Source organism: Citrus sinensis, chromosome 7 (assembly GCF_022201045.2).
Source record: "Citrus sinensis cultivar Valencia sweet orange chromosome 7, DVS_A1.0, whole genome shotgun sequence".
Lineage (NCBI taxonomy): Eukaryota > Viridiplantae > Streptophyta > Magnoliopsida > Sapindales > Rutaceae > Citrus > Citrus sinensis.
In genome coordinates this window covers 5917637-5938422 of record NC_068562.1, presented here as the reverse complement: position 1 = coordinate 5938422, position 20786 = coordinate 5917637, and the positions used below count along the sequence as shown (strand labels likewise).

Here is a 20786-nt window from a genome sequence, read left to right as displayed (position 1 = left end):
AAGTCCTCTGTCACCCTGCAGCTGTTGCATTTCTAACTCATAGCCGATGGAATTGGAATTCGACCATTGAAAGTGTATGCCACGGGGTTCGTGTAGTCTGTTAAGGCCTTTCTTCGATGAGCAGTCGAGGGACTGGCATGGAGATTAATCAGAATGTAAAGCGTGATGAAGTTGAAGTTCTGGTTAGAGGAATGATGGAAGGGGACAAGGGGAAGGGGATCGAGTGTATGGCTTTGGAATGGAAGAAGAAAGCTGAAGAATTTAAATAGATTCATAAACGATGTTTCATATGGCACCTCAAAACAGTGCACATATTGTATATTCCAAACAAACAGATGAAATAAATTTAATATTTTGTTTTGGAGTGTTTAGAACCAGTAGTATAGTTTTTGAGTGTTTAGAACCAGTGGTATAACAAGAAGGTGTGTTTATTGTAATTGTGATGAATATATAATTGCTCAAGGGCTTGTGTGTTTAGGGATGGCAATGGGGCGGGGTGGGGGTGAGGATGCCTACCCCATTTTCCACCCCATTAAAATTTTTTGCCTCCATTCCCCAACAAATTTAGTGGGTTGGGGATGGGGAATACCCACGTGGAGAATGATTCCACTATCCCCACCCCATTCCACATTTACTTATTTTATAGTAGATATAAAAATATGATTTCAGTAAATTAAAAATTAGACTTAAAATAAAATCATCACCATATTATAAAGTATTTAATTTTTTTTTAAATCTCTAAAAGTTTGAAATAATACTTAAACTGATATTAAAAGTGAAAAATATTTAAAGAAAACAGCACCTTAAAAGAGAAAATAAAATATAATAATATTTTAAAATTAAAAAATATTGTAGGGTTTTCTTTTACTCATATCATGTTTATATTACATAAAAATTAAGAAATTATTAATTGACATTATAGTTGATAAAATAAAAATTATTAACATATTTATATATAATGAGGATTGGGGTGGGGGTGGGGTGAGGAGTGCAATACCAAACCCCACCCCATTCCCCAAAATTTATTAAAAATTTTTCCCATTTGGGGTGGGGCTCCATGGGGCCCTAAACCCATGGAGAATTTTGCCATCCCTATGTGTGTTTAGGTTGGCGCACTTATCCATTATTAGTGCTTCTTTTCTTTCGTGTTTTCTTTGTATCAATTATTAAGTTTCATTAATATTGAATAAAAAAAATACTATAAAGTTAATGAAGTAGAAGTTTAGTAGGTGAGTGCCAATTAGTTGAGTCATAAAATTTCTTACGTTGAAAATATTATGTTTAATGTTTGAACACCACTCATATATTTGGGAAAGGAAAACAAAAGTATATAATTTGGTGGGCGGCAAATTGACACGAGCTATTGCTACAATTAATGTACAAGTATAAGAACACAAGAAAATACATAGATAAGAGCATAAAACTTCAGAAATATTGTTTTAAGATCCATTACTGAATATTGATCCATAAAACTACTTACAACAAGAATATATAGTCGTTTCACGCATTGAAACCGTCAGAAGAAAAAAAATCTGAAAATTGGAATCATAAATAGTATGTAATATTCTCTTGCTAGCTAGGATCGGCATATCCCTTCTATAGAAACTCAGCAACAATTTAAACTCAAACCCTGAATATCATCTGGTTAGCTTCATAATTTAACTTGAAAAAAAAAAAAAAACTCATCTAGTATTGATCACCCCACCACAAAGTCATATCAACCCTTTAATGAATCTCAGTATTTGGCAAGTTGCATTAAAAGGTTTAATATTGCCTTGTGGGGGAATGGTTACCAAAACACTTCAGTACATGCAATAGGAGAATTGCTTGGATCCATTTAGAGAGCTACGATACTGTATATGAGCTATCTAGCTATGCTAAACCTATTTATTTTACATAAGGTTTTGTCTGGAAAACTAGACCTGTCAGAAGAGTGGCAATTTCAATTTTGGACTCCGCACTTTTACTTGGGTCTGAAATTTTGGGACATATTTAAAATGGGTCCTATTATGTAGCATTACAGTCTTATTTGATATTAAGGTGGTGTAATTTAAAAATTATTGTTGTTGTTGAAGAAAAAATTGTGATTATGAAATAAAAATTATTAGTATATTATAAGTGTGATTTTTAAATAAAATTTTGACAAGAATAGCAAAATAAATTATTACAATTTTTTTTTTATCATAGAAGTGTTTGATAAATTAATACAATTTTTAAATTATAATAATAATATTTATTGGATATTTTAGCGCTGTAGCTTAAAACTACTGCTGTCCAACTACATTATCAAATAGGGCTTATATTTAATATATTCCCATAACACTAAAGACTTGAAACCTTTAATCTTAAGATGATTACTCCCTGACGAAGAAGTGGTTTGCAAGTTCTTGTTACTTTGCTCCTTTTTTTTTTTTTTTTTGATTCGTATAATAATGAGAAATTGATGAAACTTTTTTTCCCCCGCTGAGTGGAACTAGTGATGAAAAATCAGAAATACAAGTTATTAAACAATCACATAGGATATGAAAGTACAACTAACTCACGGGAACCATAACGCTGAGAATACGATATTTGAAATGGGAAACCAACATTACCAAACATATATGTTCTAGCGATGATAATGTAGAACTTCCTTGATGCATTTATTGAAGTTATTGAAAGATGCTCCTCCAACATCTGTGGCTGCTTCAGCTTTCTTTCTCCAATCCTGAACATTTTGCCTGATTAGCTTCCCTTTGTCCCCTTCCATAATTTCTTTGACAAGAGCCGCAATGTCCTCCCGGCTTGCATCTCGATTCACTTCCATGCCAATGCCCCAAGTTGTAGACGCATATCTACAATTTGTTTGTTGCTCAGCAAAAAAAGGCCAACAAATTATAGGAACACCTCCGCTTACACTCTCTAAAATAGAATTCCAACCGCCGTGGGTTAAAAAAACACTAACTGATGGGTGGGAGAGCACTTTATCCTGCGGACACCAATTTGCTATCATTCCTCTGTCCTTTATCTCTTCGTAAAATTCTTGGGATAAGATCGCAGAATCACCTGTTACCATATCTGGCCTAACTATCCATAAAAATGGGTGCCCGCTATTTGCAAGACCCCATGCAAATTCTTTCATTTGTTCGTCCGTCATCACAGTTATACTACCGTAATTCACATAAGCAACGGAATTGGGTTCCTTTTCGTTGAGCCATTTGAGACATTCTGGATCTTCCTTCCACAAATTTGATCTGAATGACTTGAATTCACTTTCGGGCAAGTGCCGACAAAGCAAGTGAAGTGGACCTACTGTGTAAATGTTAGGGGACTTGGAAGCAATAGCCTCTAACACTTTACCTTCATGCTCATCAAACGTGTTAAATATGATTGCGGACGATTCCAGGCAGTTTTGCACTTCTGTTTTCATGTAATTGAACAAGATATCGTTAGCATCAGTGACTCTCATAAGGCTTGGAAAGTCCTTTAATCGCATGTTGCTCATGCCGGGTACCCAATCAACAGCTGCATCGAGAGTCCCATCCGTAAGGAATTTTTCATCTGTAACACGACGCAGTTCAGATTACAATAATGTTCCTTAATTATTATTTTTCTAAATCCCAAATTTATCCTTAAATAGATTGTCTGAGCTGTAACTAAAAATTTGAAGGCCCATAAAGTTTTAATCATTGGCTACTTGGGTTCAGAAATTAGCATAACTACGGCCGAATCCTTGACAGTATACATAATTAATGCAGATTCGAAAGCCCATCATTTTTTTATATCACTTGCCAACTCAACATTTTGGTTAGATTAAATACACGGGTAGGTCGAGTAAATCAGTAAACATTACACAAATCGGATAACTCACACGTGTCTATCTATTTTCTTATTTTTGGTGTTTTCCAAGAAAGTTGTCCGATATGCATAATTGCATTATGGTCTTAGTCTGCACTCTTTTTTTTTTTTTTTTTTTCTTTCTCGAAACTCGATCTACGAGCGGTCATTGCTCATGATCGGCAGTTGCCACTTAAACCCTAAAAGAAAATTAAATTATGTTATAAATATAATGGGGTGAGTGGAGATTTATGATAATTTAGAAGGTATTTTGAATATTATTATTTTATAAAAAAATAATTTGAAATTAATTCTAAATAAAACTATTCTTAGAAAGTTGAAATATAAATATTGAATTTCAACTATGTAGCAGAGGATTAGTATCATGTGTCAATTAATTACTTACACGATCATTATACGTACGTGACGATGATGATGATGGATATAAGTGTCTTATGTAAATTATATTAGTTCAAATACAAGCTTTAATTTTTATATCTAACTTTATAACCAAAAAGTTTGTAAGTAATACAAATTACAGTAATATAGGAATAGACAGCGAATTGTAGGATAAATCATACGTACCTTCAAATGGAACAATTCCTCTATTGACAAGTTCAGGAAATTGAGAAGCTGCCAAAAAGCCACAAGCCGAGGCCGTCCATAACTGGACATCTGGTATGCCAAGTATCCGAGCAGCCTTGGCACCAAATCCCATGATTCCATCAGAAACTACGCAAGTGACTTGTGGCACATTGCCTGATGAATTCAACTTACCAAGCAATTCCAAGAATGGAGCCAAACAAGTTTTTCTTATCGAACTGCATAAAGCAGGAAGATCCTGCGTTGCATCACGATCAGACGGTGGCAATCCGTCTGGAATGGTTTCGAATCGAAAATCGGGTAGGCCCTTTAGAGAATCGGGTCCTTTGTTCCGAATAAATCGATTGTGATTGAACTCAGTATTAACGAAGGTGACATGAAAGCCTTTTGAGTGTAAAAGTTTGGCCAGCTGCATCATTGGAGTAATATGGCCTTGTGATGGATAAGGAAGGACAATCACATGCTGCTTTGTGACTCCAATTGAACCCATATTCACCAAGCAATTGTAAACTGGATTCAGATTCAGTACCTGCGCGATGACTTGAGTAGTTGGGTAGGTTGGCCTTTATAGCCGCAAGTTATCTTTCATGAATTAATTAAAACAGTATTTTTTTCAATAATTTGAAAATATAATCGTTGGAGATACGTGCCTAAACAACAAAAAAAGAAAAAAAAATGCATATAATAGTGACTAGCAAATATTATTCCATTAATGCTTTTCAACAAATACACAAAAGAGAAGTGAAACTTGGTCCATTTCTAACTAAATACACCTACAATAAACAACTAGTAAATAAACTGATAGAAAATTCTTTCATATTTCAAACTTTTCAAAAAAAAAATTTCCCTAAAATATGGTGTTCGTGTAATAGTAGACTCATGTCATAGGTTTGACAACTACCAGCGATGACTACATATTAAGTAAACAATATGCAAAGGATAAAATGGTAAAATAATTAAAACATTAAAACTTTAATGAAATCTTTCTACCATCAAAGCATGACGAGACATTTCCTAAATATATGAGAGGGACTGAGGGAGGCCTTTCTTAATTAAATGGTATTTTGCTTGCTGTTCTCGCAAGAGACACTATCATCAATCATTTAAAAAAATAGATATACTATCATCAATTATTTTTAAAAAATAGATATATTATGATTCATGCATGAGATAACTCATCTACTAAGATAGTAAGAACCACAAAGTGCGCACAGTCTACATTTTAAAAATAATTTTTAATTGACACATGTAATTAAAATTTGAATCTAAATCTTTTACTCCCTACTCCGAGATATTTTTCAAGCTAAGCTCCCTTGCGCCCACAAAAAAAGAAAAAAAAATGTTTATAATTGTTGACATGCCATGAAGGGAAATTATTAATTCAGTAAAATGTAACTATTAGATCCAGAATGTCGTAATACTTTCAATTATGGGAATTTTTTTTTTGGACAATTCCATGGTGGGAATTTAGAAACCGTGGAAAACACGCCTGCTGATGCATCGAATTGCGTAAAAGAAAACTCTACTGATCAGTACACATTCCCATGGGCCACTACAAATAAATGTATTCATTATTGATCCTGCGAGTCTCAGACTGCATGTGAGTAGGGTCCAGGTGTTGCATTTAGCTGTAAGTCGCAATAAATAAATAACGACACAAGAGATGGGATCGTGCAAAAGTGACAGCTGCCGCGGCAGCTTAGCTAGACCCTTCTTGGTCTCGAATCCTGTTTCCTGACATAAGCAAGAGATGGGATCGTGCAAAAGTGACAGCTGCCGCGGCAGCTTAGCGAGACCCTTCTTGGTCTCGAATCCTGTTTCCTGACATTAGGATGGCACTAACAAGAAGAAAAACTTTATGGGTTTTAAGTAATAAATGATATATTATTATTTTTTTAATCAAAAATCTAGTGGAGGGAGCTAACTTAAATGTCACAACTCGTTTTCGTATAAGCATATTTCTCTACGTCAATATTAAAGATGATGTTTTATGTCCATCTCAATAATTGTGATAAAAGACATATCAACTACTCGTGTTTAGATAAAATTCATTTACTGATCTACCTAACCTCACTACTCGGTTATTCATTTTTGTATTATTGTAAATAACAATAAATATAACTTGAGCAAACCCTAAAATGAAATCTTACGATTCAAATTCTAATTAAACGATTAATCATCTTACTCATAGTAACAAAATAATTGGCCATGAAACCTCCTTATGAAGTTGTTTTTCAGAATCCGTATTTGGGAATGATTGTTCATGCAATTTGGTTTATCACTTAAATTATTTGGGGGCGGAGTTTGGCTGTGTTACTCAGTTGAGCTTCCTCTTATTTAGTAAGCAACACTCAGCTTGCTAACACTTAACCATAGGTTTTATTCAATCTATTTGATTTTTCGGTTCCAGAAAAAGATTAATAATAATATTGTAGGCATGGAAATGAAATGAAGCAAAACATCTCAAAGCATAATTAATTTGAAAAAACGAGAAACTCCAAGAAGATATTTATTAGAGTTTAAAGGCCTGTGGCGACGGACTAGTGAAGGGTTTCGGTTCCGGTCCAATTTCCTTGCTGAAGAACCATCTTAACTAATCTGTCAAAATTATTGTAAGACTGACCTCCAACGGCAGTCGCTGCTTCAGCTTTCTTTTTCCATTCCCAAGCCTTCTGCCTCATTTTCTTTCCTTCATCTCCGTCCATCATTTCCTTAACAAGAGCTTCAATGTCACCACGCTTCACATCGTGATTGACTTCCATGCCAATGCCCCAAGTTGTGCATGCATATCTGCAATTTGTTTGTTGCTCAGCAAAGAAAGGCCAGCAGATTACAGGCACGCCGCCGCAAATGCTCTCCATTGTAGAATTCCAGCCACAATGTGTCAGAAAAGCTCCAACAGAGGGGTGTGACAGCACTTGCTCTTGGTTGCACCAGCTAACTATGAATCCTCTATCCTTGATCTCTTCAAAATACTCGTCAGGCAAGACCACGGAGTCGCCCATCACAACGTCCGGCCTAAGAATCCATAAAAATGGACGCTTGCTATTTGCAAGACCCCATGCAAATTCTGTCAAGTGTTGCTCTGTCATCACAGTAATGCTGCCATAATTAACGTACACAACTGAATTGGCGTCTCTTTTGTCGAGCCATTTGAGACAGTCAGTGTCTTCCTTCCACAAGCTTGATCCAAATGACCTAAATTTGGCTTCAACCACTTGCTTGCAGAGCAACGGGAGTGGACCTACGGTGTAAATGTTAGGGAATTTCGAAGCAATAACCTCTAAAGCTTCATGTTCAAACTCATCGAATGTGTTAAATATGATTGCAGAAGATTTGAAGCAATTTTGTGCTTCTGAGCCCAAGAAATCGAACATAATTTCGTTAGGATCGGTGGTTCTGATAAAGCTTGGTAAATCCCTGAGCCGAATATTGCTCATGCCGGGGATCCAATCAATAGGTTTCTCAAGAGTGCCATCCGTAAGGAATTTTTCATCTGAAACACAAAAATAGTTTTAACTTGTTAGTTTATGGCTGAGAGGATGAGTCAAAATATACTCAGAGGAGAGGTAGTGCCAAGTGCCAACTTCATCACATTACCAATCATTGAGACTTCACCTATAAATGATTAAAATGCTAAATCGTTGTAAACGCATTGAGCTTCTATGGTGTGTTGAGGTGATGATAATTGGCAGGTGCGGAGCAAGGATTCAAAATATAAGGGGATAAAAACTCAGAGAGTTCTTTTTTTAGGTCACAATCTCCTTGTCACATCATTAATATAATTATATTGTAATATGAAAAAAAATAATTAGGCCAAATGAATTATGTTAAGATATGTCTGGACAAGTTTAAACTTGTGATTGTAACATTAATATAATTATATTGTAATATGAAAAAAAAAATACTTTTTGAGGCCAAAAAATTATGTTTGAAAAAGAAAAGATGCAGCTGCTAGGTAAAATGTCCAAATGTCCACAGCTTTAAAAAATTACAAGGACACTGACATTAAGTGGTTAATTAGTGCTTTTATAAACGGTGGAATTATACTAATAAAATGTTGGCTTCATTGGTAAATGGAGTCCCCTTAAGTGATTTGACAAGATTTGCTCTCCAGTTCGAGTCGCAGGGAAGTCGCATTTGTTGGGAGAACTTGCCTCCCGGTTCGAGCGGGGACTTCTAGTCTAGGTTGTGGTACGGGCTTAAAGGTGCCTCCCACAGTTGGGGCCCTCCCCAGAATACCTCATGGTCAAGACCAAAAAAAATAAACGGTGGAATTATTTGAATCCATTAAATTTTTTTCTGCACCTATTTTAGAAAATAAATACGTAATTAAAAATTTGAAATCTCTTTCTCTCTCTGCTCCAAGATTTGCACAGCCTTTCTCTACTTTCACATTCTGCTAATTTAACTCTCAATTCTACTCTTTTTTTGAATTCTTTGTTTTGCTTTATTAGTGAATCATAGTCTCTATTTCATATTTTCTATGTATAATATTTTTTCTTAATACTCACAAATTTTAGTGGTTGGTAAAATTTACATTCCTAATGTTCATTAATTTTCATAATTGACAAAATTTGGTGATTTTTATTTTTGAATGATGGATTTTGATCCTCTTAATTTATGATAATTTAAACGAAACCAATTATTTGTAGTATGTAGTTAAAAGAAAATATATGAAAGAATTGATGAGAATTGAGGAATTGAAAGTGAAAAGAAAAGAAATAATTAATTGAGTAACATTATTAAAAATTAATTTTAATAATAAAATTTTTAATTAAAAAAAAAAAAGAGAGAAAATTAATGAGTACAAACAAACCTCACCATTTTATGATTGGTCTTATGTCAGATAGCACACCACAACGAAGTATGGTTCAATAGATATTTATTAGTAAATTTTTATACAAATAAAATGGGTCCCTGTAGGCCGATAACTAGCCTAATCCCTTGGCAGTATGACACCACCACAGGCACGAACAACAAGAAAATCGACTTACAAACTTTTTATTTTATTTTATTTTATTTTTAAAAAATCACTTACAATGTTGTTGCTAGTGAAAATCAATTTTCCCTCTTTAGAGGCAAAATTAACCGTACGATTACTTTTTAAGAATTTATTGACAAACAGAGATCAATTCAAAAAGAATAATAGACTAATAGAGATGAAATGAAATATTTCAAATGAAAACAAAAGTTTAATCTTTAATATTAAGACACCGAACATCAATAAAACCCAGTGCAAATTTTACTTATAAATTTCGATAGTTCTTATTCATGTATAAAATTAAGCCGGAAGTAGAATGAATGAAAATATTGCTATGTTTTACAAATTCAGTTCATAAATTAAGATAGATCTTATGTTATGGAATTAAAAGGAACGGATGGAAAGAAAGAGAAAGCAAGAACAAAAAGCTTAAGCATGTACCTTGGAAAGGAACAATGCCTCGTTTTAGAAGCTCAACGTGTTGCAAATATCCCATCATGCCGCAAGCTGACGCAGTCCAGAATTGTATGTCCAGTATTCCAAGCATTTGAGCTGCCTTTCGACCGAACCCCATTACTCCATCGGAAACCACGCAAGTAACCGGCGGCACCTGATCATCGGCTGATGAATTTAATTTACCCAGCAACTCCAAGAATGGAGCCAAACAGTTTTTTCTAGTGGAATCACATAACGCGGGAACATCTTGTGTTGCATCACGATCAGACGGCGGTAATCCGTCCGGAATGGTTTCGAATCGAAAATCGGGCAGACCCTTTACGTAGTCTGGCCCTTTTGATCGGATTAGACGTCTGTGATTGTACTCGGTGTTCACAAAGGTTATATGGAAGCCTTTTGAATGTAAAAGTTTGGCTACTTGCATCAAGGGACTTACATGGCCTTGTGCTGGATATGGAACGCATACTGCATGAACTTTTCTTGCTCCGGCTGGATCCATCTTTTGAATCAACTATCAAGTGGATTCAGTTCAATAGCAAGCCTGTATGCAGTGCAGAGACTTATGGTGTCAGCTTTGCAATTTATAGAGATGAAGTGAGACTGATGGTACTGTAAATTATCGTCAAATTGCGGTAACTATTGTTTTCCAATAACACGGGAATCATCGAAAGAGACCGTGAATTGTTATTTACTTCAAAAAGATAATAAAAATTAAAAAGACTAGACAGAACCTGACAAACAATTGACAAAATCGGTGTATGCGTTCGGCGGGCTTACTGTGTTGGCAATTAAATATTTAAATCCGATTGAGATTAAACACCGCCTCTTTAGCATTTCATCTGATTTTTTTTTTTTTTGTTTAAATATCAGTGCACTAAAAAAATTGTTAGTCTGGATTTTTTAAAATCAAAATTATCTCGAGTTTTAATAGTTCACTGAATAAAATTGATTGAAACTGTTTGTATTCCAAAAAAAACACTCTAGAAACTCATATTTTATAAAATTTTATATATAAAAATATCAGTAGTTAAAATTACTATTAAGGACAACTTGTAACATTAAATAAAAGGGAAATTATCACTGCACCACCTCTTTTTTACTTTATGTTCATCCAACTAAAAAAAAATTCTAACATGTTCTTTGCACCATTTTTTTTTAATTTGTATCAACTAACCACTTTTTAACTAACACCGTTAAATAATTTAAATGAAATGATAATTTTACCCCTAAATAAATTAAAAGACCATTTTATTTTACAAAAACTTTAAAAAATAAGAAAATTATAATTATAAAAATACCCCTAAATTTAATAAAAAATAAATCTCAAACAAAGGTGCTCAACTGATTTTTATTTAATTTAGATTATTAAAATTTTAATAATTATTTTCATTAAAAATTTATAATTTTGCAAAATTTTAATAAAAATGACGGAATTTATTTATTAAAAATTATAATTTAGCAAATTTTTATTAAAATAACTGAATTTATTTATTAAAAAATAAATTCCAAAATTTTAATAATTTAGGAGATTTTTATTAAATCCCCAAATTTTGTAATTATTTTTATAATTATAATTTTTATTTAGATTTGTATTAAAAATAAAAATTCTAATTTTGGGATTTATTTTTTATTAAACTTAGGTGTATTTTTATAATTATAATTTTCTTATTTTTCAAAGTTTTTGTAAAATAAATGGTACCACATAGTTGCTTTACTCACACCACTATTTCCTACTTTGCATCGCAAAATTCTTGGATCGCTCCCATTGTTTCTCGTAAACCGTACCGTATATATGAACAGTACTGTATACGTGACCAGTGCCATATACGTAAATAGTACCCCTTACGTGAACAGTACCCGACTCTAAAAAATTCAACCAATAGCTCTGATACCAATGTTAGGAAATTGATGGGTGAAGCAGATACGCAGTTAAAGTGAAATTGGAAGAAAACAAATAACAACCACAAAAGAGGACACCATAAATTACGTGGTTCGGCTTTTAGCCTATGTCCACGAGCGAAGACAGAATAAAAATATTATACTAGTGATATGAGGATTACAAGTATTATAATCTTTTGGTTCACTACCTAGAACTTCAATACACTCAATCTCTCACTCACTAATTACACAAGAGTAATAAAACCCTTAATCTCTCACACAACTCTTTCTCTTTTACAAAACAGACAAGGGCAACTTAAAGAAAAATAAAATGAATAAAATGAGGAGGGAGCCTCTCTATTTATAGCCAAAATTTTGGCTACTGTTCATTTAATATTTAATTATTATTATTATTATTTTTTCTTTTCCTTTTTCGGCCCAGCATCTCTTTTTTTTCTTCTCTCTTTTTTTTTCTTTGGGTGGCACCAAATCCTTCTTCTTTTTGTTTTCTTTGATTCAATGAATACAGCAATAGCCGCATTCTTTTTCAAAAATGGTGGGCACCACCTTCTAGAAAAGGTGGTGCTTGGCTATTTTCCACAGACATAACATACTGTGCTGAGTCGTGACTAGTGAGTACTGAGTAAAAAATAATATTAAATGGAGCCAGACTATGTGTAAGTTATGTTACATACAATGTGACATACAACCAATCTATTAATTGTCACTTACAGTAATTTAATTGTTTTAAATACTACAATTTTATAATTTTGAGTAACAACTCAAAAGTTAGTCTATATTATACATGACGTAACATAGCTTGATCCCATTAAATGACAAATTATTACATTTACGGACAAGATTAAACTTTAAAAAAAAATGACATCCAATTGCAGCCCTTCTCTCACGACATTTTGATACTTTCCACCCCGGTGAAGAAAAGCATTTAGTTTGAATATTCGTTAATTTTTGGCTAAAAAAAATTGTAATTTATAGTGTGCGGTCCATAATCAGAGCTTGATTATGTCACGATCTAAATCTAACCCTAATCGTACGCAATCTCAATGCAATTGACCTGTGGTTTGGTAAAATCCCTTTGGAAAGTCAATTCGTCTATTAATGAGCAATATTCGATTGCAAGTTGCAATACCAACGAGGCTTAAAAATATCTCTCGACAAACAATTAAAGAACTTAATAAATTTTGCCCTTTTCTCTCCGACACTTAGATTTATACTCACTGGATTAGCCGAACGGATAACAATTTATTGCTAAGCTAAGTTTATCAATAGTTATTAGGTAAAAATAAAAATAATTATATTTATTGATTCGATACTCAACAAAAACTCAATTGAGCATTGAATTTTATCTCAACCAAATATGATAGCATCAGCATTGAGATAATATGACAATATTGTAGCATCAATGCAAATATAAGATGAGAGATGTTGAATGTCGAATTGAGATTTGTTTCAGGAGATGACCGATTAAGTGATTTTATTTAAACATCCGAATTTAAATTATAAGGAAGATAAGAGACTAAAAATCAATTTGTGTTTACTCAACCCTATCTTTTAAGAAAAATTATTTACGTATGAAAAAAGAAAATGTTGAATCGGTGCATCTCTGCCTCATCATTAGGGATGGCAAAACCCCAGGCCGGGTTTGGGTATTGCAATGACCGGACCCTGCCCGGATGCAACTGGTTCGGGTCTGGGTTCGGGCCAGGTTTTAACCCGGGTATCCGAATTTTATATTTTTAATATTATATATGTATATATTTTTTATTTTTTGGTAATTTTATAAATTTTAAATTTATTTCAATAAAATTTGACATGAAAATATAGACTTTAAGTGTTTAAAACTTTATATATGTATAATAAATGAGTCAAATAAATATAAATATTTAAAATAATATATATTTTATAATATTTTTTTAACAAAATCCGAGTTCCGAATTTATGAAGTGATGCCCAAGACCGACCCGGCTTCATACCCGGACCAAATAATACTCGGCCCATAACGCCCGGGTATAATCCGGGTCCGGACTAGGCGGGTATTTTTATCACCTCTACTCATCATACGTATCGAGATCAAAAGATTCTAAACTTGTAACGGATAAGATGGAAGAAAATATTGCTCACTCAGCTACGTGCAATTTATTCTTTGGCTTATTCATCAATCATTGCCATTTTCACTTGAGAAAAGTCACTTTGTGAGGTTCGTGCACGTATGTCTTTCATTTCTTCTAATAAAATATATGGTTCATAAATAGGTTGATTTTTTTTTGGAATGACTCTTGATCTCACATCAAGGTACAGAGTTAATTGAATGATACTTGGTTCATCTACATAAGCCGACATTTCCGAATTAAATACGTAATTCTATGAATTTTTTATGCGCATTTTAAAGAAATTCAACGAATACAAATAATATCGTTGTATTGTTGTACGCGAACGATTCGGCGGAGAAGGTTTCGGAGCACAGCGATGGTACCTAGTGGGCTAATGTCCCCAAATTTGGGGCTAAGTAGAGTTATGTATTGGCGGTAATTTACGGATGCCTTGGGAAGTTTTGCAGAATCACAAATTTCTAGAGCGATATCATTATTTAATTTCAAAGGACCTCCGCTTGACTTGCCCAGGCCAAGGCGCGAGTAGTACCTGAAACATTGATGAATTCTCAGCATGTCACAGACTAAATAAATTGAACTTGTAATGCAAAGATAAAGAACAAGTAAATTGAAAACGCTCAAACTGAGTAAATAAATTAAACTTGCAATGACCGTCTGATTACCCTGAAAACAAAGATTTATGTAAAAAAATGCCCTGCAAGTATAAAGAATTACAGAATATATACAGCCGATGGGCTGTCCATCTTCACCTGAACCTCTTAATCTTCGGCATGTACTACAGGTCTCGTACCTGTAGAGGCTACAGGGGATGCCATTTCAAGAAATACTTTTGTAGCAATTTGAACAGAATTTCTTTATTAATTTTTTTCTCTTAGGGGAGATTATGTAACTAACGTAGGCCAACGTTCAGAAAGATACGCGAAGTATATAGAGAGGTATATAGGGCCCACAAGGGATATATTGGATCCTAAAACTAACCCTTTCTACAGGACCTGTCTATGGTACAGATTCTGTGAGCTAGTCAAGTCTCTTTCTACAATTAATTTCGACTCATGGAATTTTCCGGGTCCTGTTAGAGCTGGCCGTCCATCTCATGGTGCGTTTGAGATTGAGGTGCTGTAATTTTTAAGTTACAGTTATTGTGAAAAAAAAGTTGTAATTATGAAACAAAAGTTAATAATATATAATAAATATAAATTTTAAATAATAATTTTGATAAAATTATTAAAGATATAATAAATTTTATATTATACAAGTGAAAAATCATATCAACATAGCTTAAAAGCTACAGCTGCCCAACCTCAATCCCAAACGCACCCTTAATTTATTGGGAGCTGGCTAAGTTACGTATTCTGTAACATACAGATCTCACTTAGCCAGCTCCTGATTGGTTAGCTAGCTACCAAACAAAAACAATTGCATGCTTTTTCTCGGGTTAATTCAGTCTTGTCCCCAAATGTTTCAATATTTTCCACCGCATCTCAAATGTTTCAATAAAGTTTACTCCACACTCAAATCTGTTATTTTGACTGTTTATTCTAACGGTCAAAGGGTAAATTTGAAAGTTCACGCCCTAAATATTATTTGATGATGATAAATTAAATTTATTTGATAATTTAATTGATATGATTATTATTAATTACCTTTAAATAATTTTTTAATGTAAATATTAATTATTAAATTAGTATTTTATCTCATTTTATTCTTCTTTAATTTAAGATAAGGGGTATTGCGGATATTTACTTAAATTTCAAATAGTTCCGTTAAACATAACGGTCAAATTAACGGAATTGGGTGTGGAGTGAGCATTGTCGAAATATTTAGGTGCGCGGTGGTAAATGTCAAAACATTTGGGGGCTGAGTGGAAATAACCCTTTTTTCTCCATATGCAGGACAGGTGTATGCATTAGGTGCGTATGTTACAGAATCTGTAAGGTAGACAGGTCCTAATTTATTGATAGGAATTTATAGGCGTGTCAAGTTGTCAACTTGTGTCCCTTTGACTTTCTGCATTTATTTCCAAAAGGGTTAATTTTGTCCTGCCCCCAAATGTTTCAATATTTTTCGCCACACACCCATATGTTTCGAAAATACTCACTCCACACCCAATTCTGTTATTTTGACCGTTTATCCTAACGGTCAAAGGACAAATTTAGAAATTCATATCCTAAAAATTATTTGATGATGATAAATTAAATTTATTTGATAATTTAATTGATGGAATTATTATTAATTACCTTTAAATAAAATTTTTTAATGTAAACATTAATTATTAAATTAATATTTTATCTCATTTTATTTTTCTCTAATTCAAGATAAGGGGTATTTCGGACATTTACTTAAATTTCAAATAGCTCCGTTAAACATAACGGTCAAATTAACGGAATTGGGTGTGGAGTGAGTATTTTCGAAACATATGAGTGCGTGGTGAAAAATGTTGAAACATTTGGGGGCAGGACAAAATTAACCCTTTCCAAAATCAAAGGAAACAACTCGACAAAAAGTTCAGTAACATTAAATTGGAAACCGGGACCAATCTACGTTACAGAATCTGTAACGTACACACCCAATGGGAAGCAGCAAACGTGTCCTGAGGAGAGAGAAAAACCGTGCAAATGCAGGCAATAGGTGTTGGCTACAGTGGATCTGTAAGTTACATTTATCTATCAACCGTACATATGAGACTTGCAAAACAAATGAGGGTTAAAGTAATAGTTATAATTCCACAACAACCACGTCAATTATGGCCCACATAATTTGTGTGGTTGTTGTGAGGTGTGTATGTTACATGAAATTTAACATAACATTTGCTTAATTATAAATAGGAGGTAAAATAATAAATTAATATAGGAGAGGTAAATTATTGTTTTAAAATTATAAATAAAATAAATACATATAAAAACAACATAAAATTTATAAAGAAAAAATAATTTATTCATTTAATTTAATTAACAAAAAAAATTATTGGTCAGTTGAAAAAAAAATTGTATTCAAACAAATTGGAATAAGTTTTATTGAACTAGTTTGATTATAAATTTTGTATTCGTACTAGAATATTTATAACTTTTTTTTCATTTTCTATCATATTATTATTTGTTTACTACATAAATTAATTGAGCAAATAAAATATATTTTGTATTATTAGACATACAATATGTTGTAATAAAATTAGGTATAATTATCAGTCTTATGCATATTTCATGTAGTTTTAAACTTTACTTCTTACTTGTATCTAAACATAATTTTGGGTAGCCTTTGAGGTTTAGAAGGAAGTAATGTCAATTTATCTTACAAACAGTTTGAAAAATATGAAAAGAACCGTTTTCCAAAACTCAATTTTGAGAATAAGTTTATCTTAATAAAATTTCACTTATATTATCACATATATTATATAAACCCAAAATTATCATTACTCAATTTATAAATAAAATCAATAAATGTTTAAGGTAATTATCCTTATAATGAGCTTTTATTTTACATTTATAAGTTTCTTTTCAATAACTCTTATATTAATTATGTTTTATATTCCATTTACATAATTTATTTTTTATTTTACACTTAAAATTGATTTATAAGTTTTATATTACATTTGTAATTTTTGTTTTGTTTACCAAAAATAAACTAATTTACCACTCCTACGTTAATTCACTTGTTTTATCTTCCATATATAAATCTTTCGCCTCATTTACGTAATATAAGTTTTATTTTACATTTAATGTTGATTTATAAATTTTACGTTATATTTGTAAGTTTTTATTTTGTTTATCAATAACATACCAATTTACTATTACTGTGTTAAATTACTTGTTTTACCTTCTATTGACAAATTTTATGTTTCATAATTTATATTTTATTTTATACTTAATATTGATTTACAAGTTTTATGTTACATTTGTAAGTTTTTATTTTGTTTAGCAGTAATACAACAATTTACCATTCTTGTATCAATTTACTTATTTTATCTTCTATCTACAAGTCCCGCGTTTCATTTTACATAATTTATGTTTTTTTTTATACTGAATGTTACATTTGTAAGTTTTTATTTTATTTACCAATAATATACTAATTTATTACTCATGTGTTAATTTACTTGTTTTACCTTTAATTTACAAATCTTATATTTCATTTACATAATTTATTTTTTATTTTACCCTCAATATTGATTTACAAATTTTATGTTAAATTTGTAAGTTTTTGTTTTATTTACCAATAGTATATCAATTTATCCTCCTATGTTAATTTACTTATTTTATATTCCATTTACAAGTCTCGTGTTTCATTTACTGAAATAATGTTTTATTTTACATTTAATGTTGATTTACCTGCTTTATATTATATTTGCAAGATTTTATTTTGTTTATCAACAATACATCAATTTACCACTCCTTTGTTAAACTTATTTGTTTTTCTATTTATAAGTCTTATATTTCTTTTACATAATTTATGTTTTAATTTACACTTAATGTTAATTTACAAGTTTTATATTACATTCATAATCTTTTTATTTTGTTTACTAATAATACACCAATTTACTATTTCTATGTTATTTTACATATTCTACCATCTTTTTACAAGTCCTAGGTTTCATTTACTTATTTTATGTTTTATTTTTACAGTTATTGGTGATTTATAGGTTTTATGTTAAATTTACATGTTATGTTTCATTTATATAATTTATGTTTAATTACAATATTGATATCGTGATGACTCTTTTGGCCCTAATTTATAAATGTGCATGGATCCTGTTTATTAGTTTAATGCGCTTGAGAAATGAGTTTTATATATGAGAAACCTTTAATTATTATTATACGAAAGGTTTGTAATAAGTTATGCTCTGACAATATTCTCATTCCTTAATCACAACTCAAGTGTATCATTTCAAGCCACTTGCTGTATAAACAGAACCAGCATAGGACCGGCTGGGGCACGTCTCGCTTTTGAATTTTTTATTATTATTATTATAAAAAATATAATTTATTTATTATTTAAAGAAAGTAGCCAGCTGGAATAGGTGCTCTATTTAACTTTGAAAGATTCTATGTTGCCCTTAGTTTAAACATTCCTCGTTGCCCTTAGGTTAAATATCTAATTCTGAATAATTTGATTAATTATTATAATCTTATGAAATTTAAATAAAGATAAATGAAAATAAGAATTAAAATTAAAAAAAAAAGATTAAAAAAAAGAGATTCATTTGCTTTTTTAATTTTTTTATCTCTTTTTAGTGCTTTGAATTAAAGACGCATTTTTTGTTTGCTTGTTACCACAGTAGTGGAGTCGCTGATTAGAGCAGTGTGTGGGCGTCAATGCATGACTTTCATCCCAGTTCCTATGAATTAAAAGCATTTTCCTTCAATTATTTCGTCTTTCAATATTAATCTTTAAATTGTAAGTCTAGCTAAATTTAATTTTTAATTACTCTAATTGATCTTTTATTCATGTTTGATCTTTGCGCTGCATTATGTGATTATTTTTGTTATTATTAAAATATTTTAAGAACAAATTAAATGATCTCTTATTTCGGTACATTTAAAAGGATGTTTTTAATTATATTGATAATGTAACTATTTTACATTGTTTTCAACACTTGAAGTCCCATGTAGGAGTCTTTGATGGGGACAATCATAATATAAATCTATTTTCAATAAATATTATAGTTGTAATTTTATTTATTGCTATTAAAATTATTAAAGTTGTATTCTAATTTAAATGGGATGTTAATCAGGTGCTCTATTTGAAATGCAAATAACGCAACCCAAGAGGGGGGGGGGTGAATTGGGTTTTTAAAATTAATGCAATACGATTTGCACAATAAATTCAAGCAAGCGTAAAGATAAAAGAGCAAGGGAAGAGAAAAACAAACACGCTGATTTTTACGTGATTCAGCAATCCCCGCCTACGTCCACGCCTCCAAGTCAACCGAGCTCGAGGATTTCAATGTCTAAACCTCCCAAGGCTTCAAGTTTTTACAATTGACTTCCAAGGTGTCAATGAACCTTTACAACCAAGAGATTATCTCCCCAATCTCTTCACCCCAAGTGTTTCCCACACTTACACACTCACAATTTGATAAGAAATGAAAATTACAACAAAAACTCTCTTTAAGAGTGGATATGCAACTAATAGCTCAACAATGATTCAATCAATGATGATTTGTATTTTGGAAGCTCAATATATGTTGTATGATCTTATATTTACGTGCATTACTACTTAAAATGAAGTTTGAGTTGAGTTTTTATAGTGAAAGCTTAAAAACTAGCCGTTATAGGTAAATTCCAGCGCTCAAGCGGTTAGTCGCTTGATTATCCGGCTAGCCGCTCAGGAATAATAATATTACCGTTATTTTTGAATTTGCTACAGTAATACTGTTCATTAAAATTATACTTTGGCCAAAAACTTTCTATAATTATATTATGGCCCAAAAAGTCATAAATTTTTTCAAATAAGTCCAATTTCAGAACTTCCAAAAAATAATTGTCTTTCCCAAACTTTCTGAAATTATGATATGGCCCCAAATATTTTATTATTTCGCACAAAGGTCCTTTTTAACATAATACCCAAAATTTTCAAAGTGCTCAAAACTTTTCAAAGTTCTCAAAAATTTTCACTTTAGTCCAAAATATTTAGAAATTATAGTATGGCCCAAAACATTTAAAATATTTATAAAAACGTCCAACTCTGAAATTTAATACTTATTTAAAATCAAAGATTTCAAATCTTAGCATTTAATTCTAAATTACTTAAATCCACAAAATACTTTACTTTATAAAAATAAAACCTTTTAGTTTATAAAAATATTTAATTAAATTAATCTCTTGAGCTTCTCAAATACTAAATCATGCATCAATTAAATCATACCGGCTTTACAAGAATTTGTCGCAATAATTTATCCGTTGAGCTCTAAACTTTATTCTTGA

General features: G+C 31.6%; 2 protein-coding genes across 2 annotated transcripts; both read right to left on the bottom strand.

The window, feature by feature from the left end:
• Window positions 1-2480: 2480 nt before the first annotated feature.
• Window positions 2481-5312, bottom strand: LOC102617614 (linamarin synthase 2-like). Its single transcript, XM_006466178.4, has 2 exons — window positions 4402-5312; window positions 2481-3540 (listed from the first exon to the last, which is right to left on the bottom strand). The coding sequence occupies exons 1-2, from the start codon at window positions 4907-4909 to the stop codon at window positions 2609-2611; spliced, it is 1440 nt and encodes a 479-aa protein (XP_006466241.2). The 5' UTR covers window positions 4910-5312; the 3' UTR covers window positions 2481-2608.
• A 1467-nt stretch (window positions 5313-6779) lies between these two features.
• Window positions 6780-10433, bottom strand: LOC102618648 (linamarin synthase 1-like). The gene is made up of 2 exons (XM_006466182.4): window positions 9845-10433; window positions 6780-7915 (listed from the first exon to the last, which is right to left on the bottom strand). The coding sequence occupies exons 1-2, from the start codon at window positions 10356-10358 to the stop codon at window positions 6960-6962; spliced, it is 1470 nt and encodes a 489-aa protein (XP_006466245.2). The 5' UTR covers window positions 10359-10433; the 3' UTR covers window positions 6780-6959.
• Between the last annotated feature and the right edge of the window lie 10353 nt (window positions 10434-20786).